The following is an 8,450-nucleotide window of genomic DNA, read 5'->3' on the forward strand; positions in this document are numbered from 1 at the left end:
TGTGTGTGTGTGTGTGTATGTATGAAAGCATTGTACAAAATACAGCAATCCCTCTGTGCTCATTCAGGCGTACGGACACACAGAGATGGAGTACACGTGTTTGCATGTACACACATCTACACACACACACATGCACTCATTTTGATCTTCACACAGCAAGCATCTTTTATTTTATTTTTTTCAAGCGGACGCCGAATGAATGTTTTGTTGCAGTCGTTCTTTGTAAAAACCATGTCAGTAATTTTCATTGTTTTATTGTTGTGTTAACATTTCACGTATTGAAGACGCCATGGTTACCAAACTTGTGACATATCGAGAAAAATGAAAGTGTGAATGTGTTCATTCAGTGAAGTGAAATTAGAGAAACAAGAATTAATCAGCTATATCTTATTTAACAAAATATGTCCTCGTATGCTACAGCTCGTTTGAGAATAAAACAAATATCTTAAAAACGAACATTTAAAAAACAAAAACAAGTGCCAGTCTACTAGCTTATTCTACCATCATAGAAAACCCAATCCAGTTGTTCAGCACACTGGCCATATTTGATATGACCACCGAGCTATTAAGCACTCAGTAGAATCGAAGCATCCGTTGGAGAATCAATTGGAGAATCAATCAATTCCCTTTTAGAAGTCTTTATTCTTGGGAAAAATGAAACAGAAGAAATGGAAAGGAAACAAATCTCGCCCCTGCCCTCTATTGCATACAGGCACCCAAGGCATTCCCAAAGCTTTATGTACAGCTTCCCACAATCCCCCTGGCTCTGACATTACGAGTGGACGTCCTTGTCCACTAGAGGCCTGCGAATCCAACTCGGGCTGTTTAGTGTCGTGACTCTCAAAACAGCCGTCCACAAACTTTATCGACTCTGAAGTTCTTATTTGTCGCGTGAAATCCCAACAACGGAGGACGTGCATCCGTCCCTAACAACCCAGTTGATATTGATCTCCAAATGACTTCATGGAGTCTTCTCTTTTGTTGTTGTTTCTCGCGCTGCGCCGTGTGGCAAGGACATAACGATATGCGCCGTTTGTTCTCAGTAACTGCTTCTGTTGTTGAGGGACTCAAAGTTCATTACAGGCAGAGAATGTGGTTAGTAATAGAGAGGCGTAAAACGGTGATTCAGAGAAATGTAATTATTTATAATGTTCTGTTCATGTTCATCTGTGGAATTTTAGAATTGAACTCAGCACCTGCTCTGAGGTGCAATCCGTCTAAATGCCGTAACTCGTCCTGCTAGAATTTTCCATTAGATCCCCACATGAAGCTCTGAGTCGACGCTGCTAAATCCAGTCAGGCCCTTACAATAACACCCCACCAGCTGACTGCACCAGGACACGGGCCTCGTCGCTCAAACCCACATCTCCTGATGGAAAGTTTCAGAAACGCCCTTGAAGACACAAACCCTACCATGCGGAAGAGACTACGGGAGCGAAGCGAGGGGCGATGACGAACAGAGGAACCTGGCCGAGCGCTGAGAAACGTTTCAGTTCATGTCGGTTCAGTTATGTCACCGTGGATTGGGGTGGTGTCTGTTGGCAGGGGGGGTTCGGAGAGCCGGGGAGGCGCGTCTCAGCTGTTGTTGTTTTGGTTGTAGGTCCTACATGGCGAAGGGGATGAGTTGGGCTGGTAGTCGTATTTGCCGAGTGCTGCGGGATAGTAGGTGGTTGTGTAGACGTTGGTTTGCTGGAGCGGCGTTGGGTAGAAGTTGGATCTTTCATCTGGCAGCAGGTTGTTCTTGTTAAGGGTCTGGAATGACGCGGCAGAGAAAAAAGAAGCATTACATCTCATAGCTTATACAGTAATGTTATTTTATGCCTCATTACTAAATACTTTATTCTGAAGCAGCACATATTTGTCTTTAATAGAGGGAACGGTTCAACATTTTGGGAAATGTGCTTGAAGATGTTTTCAGAAGTTTTGAGGACTTAATTAAAGTAAAAATAGACTTCTGAAGATCTTTTTGCAGCATGGACACCCTGCGAGGTAGAAATAATATCAGTCATTCTTGCCTGCAGGTGAATAAAATGCCTCCACTAGCCTCAAGCTTAACTGTATTCATAACCCAAGCAAACCAATTTAACAAATTTAATTTAGTTCATGTCAAGCATACTCAATACACCGATATATGAGATGGCGGGAATGCACTGCAGCTCTCTTAAATAAAAACAAGTCTAAATCCCACATTTTATTCTAATGCAATTGCTGAGTCTACGGTAAAAGCCGAACATAAGGTGAAACACTTTCCAGGGGAAGCATTAGACTAATGTAATCCATCTGAACAGCTCTGGGGACCGAGACAGGAAGATAATCAGGTTAGAGTCGCTGAAATACACAACGCTGGGCATCATAAATTAGCCTGGAGGGGAGGGAACCTACATCACATGCACATGGAGCAGAGTCTGGCTGCCCCCTCTTGTCATTAAAGCTAATGAGTTCAGGCTCTCAGCACCACGGTGACTGTCAGCACTGCATCCACACAGCAACAACAATAACAGCAAGGACAACTAGTGTCAGGAGGCTGACACCATCAGAAACACAGAGATGTGTTGTGGTTACATGATACTGCCAGGTTGACAGGAGCAGTTGAGAGGAGCCGTGCCAGCAGGGTAAGACAAACGCCAGTTCAGACCCAAGACAACACAATCCAAAAAGTCCAGTTTGAACAATAATGGCGTTCAATAAGTCTCAAATCCCACACACGTAAAAACCAGGCATGTGCAAGTAATACGAGCGCAGAAAACGGTACATCCTGTGTAGCACAAATACGATCCTGCTAGCTTACACTCGTCACAGCCTTCACATGGACTTTAGAGGCTGGGATGGATCGGAGCGTGGCTGATGTCTCCGCTCCTTTGATCCCTGACAGTAATCTTTGATTGGCTGTTTGGTTTGATCCCTGACAGGCAGTTGGCTGAGAGGATATCATATTTTTTATCATTTTATGTGAGATATTATGATTTTAATACTGTGTTCAACCTGCCGTGTTTGTAAATTAGTAAAACAAAAAACATTTTCAAGGGGCAATCATGTTGTAGCCATCAGGCCTAAATCACTAAGTTTAAATCTTTCAGAGATTAGTATTTAGTTTACTGTCTGCTCTATAATACTCTGTTAAAGCTAACTAACGGAGCCAGAGACTCTGTGTCACTATCTATTCCATCCCCGCATCCAAAGTCAACTTGACAAGCGAGCACATGATGTGCACGCGGAGCAGAAATTAAACTTTGATTATCTGCTTTGACCATTATGAGGTAAACAGTTTGCTACGAGCAGTGTACGTGCATGTGGCCTATGCCCAATGAACTACTGAACAGCCTGATTTATATGTTCACGTGAGCGATAAGAGTGAATGAATGAATAATAGCTGTAAACCAATAGTAACAGGACACAGACGGGACAGCTATTTGTGAAAGTGAACATAGATATTAGGTGGGGTGCAGTGCACCTCTCGTATGGTGATTAAAGGGTTACTCTAGTGATTCAGTATTGCACTTTAATAAGTTGGGGAAGTCACAAGAGACAGCTTTATTTAAGTAAATGGTCAAACTGAGATTCAGACACTAGGACTTCGCATTTTACTCCTTTTGTACGTGTCAAGCTTCACAAATGCTGGATTTTACAATTTCCATAATGCAAGTAGATAACATCTTTCACTAGACGTTTCCTGTCTTTAAGTGTCTTCTATCTTTCAAACTCCAAACCTCCAGTTTTTAACTCGGGCTTAAGCTCCACCTGAGATAAAGTTAATAGGGCACTCAAACAGTGTTGTCACTTCCTGATCCACGATCTCTGCCCAATATTCACCACATGCGGTGAGACTTTAACCATGTGCAGCCCCACACACACTCCAAATGGTGGGCGTAAGATAAGAGTTTCTTTTTGCTGTATGACAACTTTTTAACATTACAGCAGTTTGTTTGAATCCAAGTTTAAGCAGCGGAACACAACATACAGTTTTACAACCACTAAAACAAATCCAGAGTTTGGCCTGATGGATAAGTGTCAACAAAAATGTGATGTCGTCTCCTTACTGGCAAGTTTACAATTCTGTCTGAAAGATGTGAAAAGAGAAAATTGCCAAGAAAAGAAAATGTCCCGGTGAAATGGATGCAGTTTCTGATTTTGGAGGATGTAGATGTTCAACTTTGGGGGGGAAACATGGGCAATCAGCCAATTGTAATGTACTTGAATCAGTGATTGGTATGTGACCTAAAAAATAATTACTGGAGCTTCCATAACAAACAAAGATCAAACTCTCTTTGGTTCAGGTCATTAAATGTTTTAGGCTAAAGACTTTCCTTTTTGATAAAGCTTATAGTTAGGGCTGGCTCAGGTTTGACTTGGATCAGCCCCTAGTTATGCTGCTATAGGCTTAGACTGCCGGGGCACACCTCCCTGCTCTCCTCCTTCTCTTCCTCTCTTCTTCTCCCTCTCTATCTGTATGCATTTATGTAAATGTATGTTACTAACTCAAAAACGACTTCATGAAAGAAAGGGAAAGGAAAGGAGAGACCCTGCCCGGAGGAAGCCCGGGGCCCCCGTCTGGAGCCAGGCCCAGAGGGAGGGCCCGACAGCGAGCGCCTGGTGGCCGGGTTTGCCACGGAGCCCGGTCGGGCACAGCCCGAAGAAGCTACGTGGTGCCTCCCATCCATCCATCCTGTGGGCCCACCACTCATGGGAAAAACCGCTGGGGTCGGGTGCGCTGTCACATGGGTGGCAGTGATGGTCAGGGACCTCGACGGACCAGACCCGGGCAGCAGAGGCTGGCTCTGGGGACGTGGAACGTCACCTCTCTGTGGGGGAAGGAGCCGGAACTAGTGCGGGAGGTGGATCGCTACCAGTTGGATCTGGTGGGGCTTACCTCCACGCACAGTCTTGGCTCTGGAACCGTACTCCTGGATAGGGGTTGGACTCTATTCTTCTCCGGAGTTGCCCAAGGTGTGAGGCGTCGGGCCGGGGTGGGGATACTCACTAGCCCCCGGCTGAGCGCCGCTACGTTGGCGTTTATCCCGGTGGACGAGAGGGTCGCCTCCCTACGCCTTCGGGTTATGGGGGGGAAAACTCTGACTGTTGTTTGTGCCTATGCCCCAAACCGCAGTTCTGAGTATTCGGCCTTCTTGGAGACCCTGAATGGAGCCCTGCAGGGGGCTCCAGTAGGGGACTCCGTAGTCTTGCTGGGAGACTTCAACGCACACGTGGGAAACGATGGAGACACCTGGAGAGGCGTGATTGGGAGGAAGGGCCTCCCTGATCTAAACCCGAACGGCCGTTTGTTGTTGGACTTCTGTGCTAGCCATGGAATGGCCATAACAAACACCATGTTCGAACATAAGGATGCTCATAAGTGCACGTGGTACCAGAGCACCCTAGGCCAAAGGTCAATGATCGATTTCGTAATCGTATCATCTGACCTGAGGCCGCATGTTTTGGACACTCAGGTGAAGAGAAGGGCGGAGCTGTCGACTGATCACCATCTGGTGGTGAGTTGGATCAAGGGGTGGGGGAAGACTCTGGACAGACCTGGTAAACCCAAACGGGTAATGCGGGTGAACTGGGAACGTCTGGAGGAAGCCCCTGTCCTGGGGATCTTTAACTCACACCTCCGGCGGAGCTTTTCAGCCATCCCTGTGGAGGTTGGGGGCATTGAACCTGAGTGGGCGATGTTCAAAACCTCTATTGCTGAAGCTGCGGTGATAAGCTGTGGTCTCAAGGTCTTAGGTGCCTCAAGGGGCGGTAACCCTCGAACACCGTGGTGGACCCCGGTGGTCAGGGAAGCCGTCCGACTGAAGAAGGAGTCCTTCCGGGTTATGTTATCCGGGAGGACTCCGGAAACAGTTGCAGGGTATCGAAGGACTAGAAGGCGGCAGCTTCTGCCGTGTTAGAGGCAAAGCAGCGGGTGTGGGAGAAGTTCGGAGAAGCTATGGAGAAGGACTTTCGGTCGGCACCAAGGTGCTTCTGGAAAACCATCCGGCACCTCAGGAGGGGGAAGCGAGGAACCATCCAAGCTGTGTACAGCAAGGGTGGGACCCTGCTGACTTCAACTGAGAAGGTTATCGGCCGGTGGAAGGAGCACTTTGAGGAACTCCTGAATCCGACTAACACGCCCTCTATGGTTGAGGCAGAGCTGGAAGCTGATGGGGGATCATCGTCAATTTCCCTGATGGAAGTCACTGAGGTAGTCAAACAACTCCACAGTGGCAAAGCCGCAGGGGTTGATGAGATCCATCCAGAAATGCTGAAGGCTTTGGGTGTTGAGGGGCTGTCTTGGTTGACACGCCTCGTCAACATTGCGTGGAAGTCTGGGACAGTGCCTAGGGGTTGGCAGACCGGGGTGGTGGTTCCCCTATTTAAAAAGGGGGACCAGAGAGTGTGTGCCAACTACAGGGGTATCACACTTCTCAGCCTCCCTGGTAAAGTCTACTCCAAGGTACTGGAAAGGAGGGTTCGGCCGGTAGTCGAACCTCTGATTGAAGAGGAACAATGCGGATTCCGTCCTGGTCGTGGAACAACGGACCAACTCTTCACTCTCGCAAGGATTCTGGAGGGGGCCTGGGAGTACGCCCATCCGGTCTACATGTGTTTTGTGGATCTGGAGAAGGCGTATGACCGGGTCCCCCGGGTGATACTGTGGGAGGTGCTGCGGGAGTATGGGGTGAGGGGGTCACTTTTGAGGGCCATCCAATCCCTGTACGCCCAAAGCGAGAGTTGTGTCCGGATACTCGGCAGTAAGTCGGACTCGTTTCCCGTGAATGTTGGCCTCCGCCAGGGCTGCGCTTTATCACCAATCCTGTTCGTGATTTTCATGGATAGGATATCGAGGCGTAGTCGTGGAGGAGAGGGGTTGCAGTTCGGTGACCTGAGGATCTCATCGCTGCTCTTTGCAGATGATGTGGTCCTTATGGCATCATCGGTCTGTGACCTTCAACAGTCACTGGATCGGTTCGCAGCCGAGTGTGAAGCGGTTGGGATGAGGATCAGCACCTCCAAATCTGAGGCCATGGCTCTCAGCAGGAAACCGGTGGATTGCCTACTCCGGGTAGGGAATGAGCCATTACCCCAAGTGAAGGAGTTCAAGTACCTCGGGGTCTTGTTCGCGAGTGAGGGGACAATGGAGCGAGAGATTGGCCGGAGAATCGGAGCAGCGGGGCCGGTATTACAGTCACTTTACCGCACCGTTGTGACGAAAAGAGAGCTGAGCCAGAAGGCAAAGCTCTCAATCTACCGGTCGATCTTCGTTCCTACCCTCACCTATGGTCATGAAGGCTGGGTCATGACCGAAAGAACGAGATCACGGGTACAAGCGGCCGAAATGGGTTTTCTCAGACGGGTGGCTGGCGTCTCCCTTAGAGATAGGGTGAGAAGCTCAGCCATCCGTGAGAGACTCGGAGTAGAGCCGCTGCTCCTTTACGTTGAAAGGAGCCAGTTGAGGTGGTTCGGGCATCTAGTAAGGATGCCACCTGGGCGCCTCCCTAGGGAGGTGTTCCAGGCAAGTCCAGCTGGGAGGAGACCCCGGGGAAGACCCAGGACTCGGTGGAGAGATTATATCTCCTCACTGGCCTGGGAACGCCTCAGGATCCCCCAGTCGGAGCTGGAGGATGGGGCCCGGAGAAGGGAAGATTGGGGTTCCTTACTGGAGCTGCTGCCCCCGCGACCCGATCCCGGATAAGCGGTAGACGATGGATGGATGGATGGATGGATATGTTACTAACTCATCATTTCCAGAGTTTCTGTGTCTCATGTGGCAGGTTGTCACTGATAAAGTTTACGTCAGGATCATGAATCGTGGCTGCGCCTGCTGCCCTGGTCCTGCTGGACACCGGGAAGCCTTTTTGACATTTTCCTGGATTCATCCAAACTTTCTCTTTTTCAACACAACATCATTTCTGTCAAATGTTGTATTTGTACTATGTTGTTTATCCTGTACACACGACATCTATTGGTCTAAGTACAGAGGGTCTAAGGACAGAGGGTCTGAGGACAGAGGGTGTCAGGACAGAGGGTCTAAGGACAGAGGGTCTGAGGACAGAGGGTCTAAGGATAGAGAGTGTCGTATCCTGTACAGTCTGTAAAGCCCACTGAGACAAATGTATAATTTGTGATATTGGGCTTTATAAATACATTTGATTTGATTTAAGTTAATTCATTAGCACACTTTACAGAGACATAATGAATAATAACTTCCCTAAGTTGAGCTAATCAAGAGAGCAAAAACAATGGAAGTTGTGGAAAACAGGCCACAAAATGACATTAAAAGTCTATGACCCTCTGGTGAAAATAGTTTCTTGACTTTCTGTAAATGTGAATGCACAGTAGACCGATGGCAATGCGAGGTCGAGGCCTGACTAATGCGTTAGAAAGCTAATGGGGCCCATTAATAAGGACTTGGTTTATGGGCAGGCAGGAAGGCTTTAAGCCTATAGGTTCTGTGTGAGAGCAAGGAGGAA

The 8,450-nt window shown here is 48.1% G+C and overlaps 1 protein-coding gene across 1 annotated transcript in view; it reads right to left on the minus strand.

Annotated features, from left to right (window-relative positions):
• sema5ba (sema domain, seven thrombospondin repeats (type 1 and type 1-like), transmembrane domain (TM) and short cytoplasmic domain, (semaphorin) 5Ba) overlaps positions 1-8,450 on the minus strand; it is an 81,128-nt gene continuing 72,678 nt past the window's right edge. The window contains exon 19 of the mRNA XM_029459313.1: positions 1-1,752. Within this exon, the coding sequence (XP_029315173.1) occupies positions 1,576-1,752 (177 nt within the window). The 3' untranslated portion in view covers positions 1-1,575. The remainder of the gene's footprint in view (positions 1,753-8,450) is intronic.

Source organism: Cottoperca gobio, chromosome 21 (assembly GCF_900634415.1).
Source record: "Cottoperca gobio chromosome 21, fCotGob3.1, whole genome shotgun sequence".
NCBI lineage: Eukaryota > Metazoa > Chordata > Actinopteri > Perciformes > Bovichtidae > Cottoperca > Cottoperca gobio.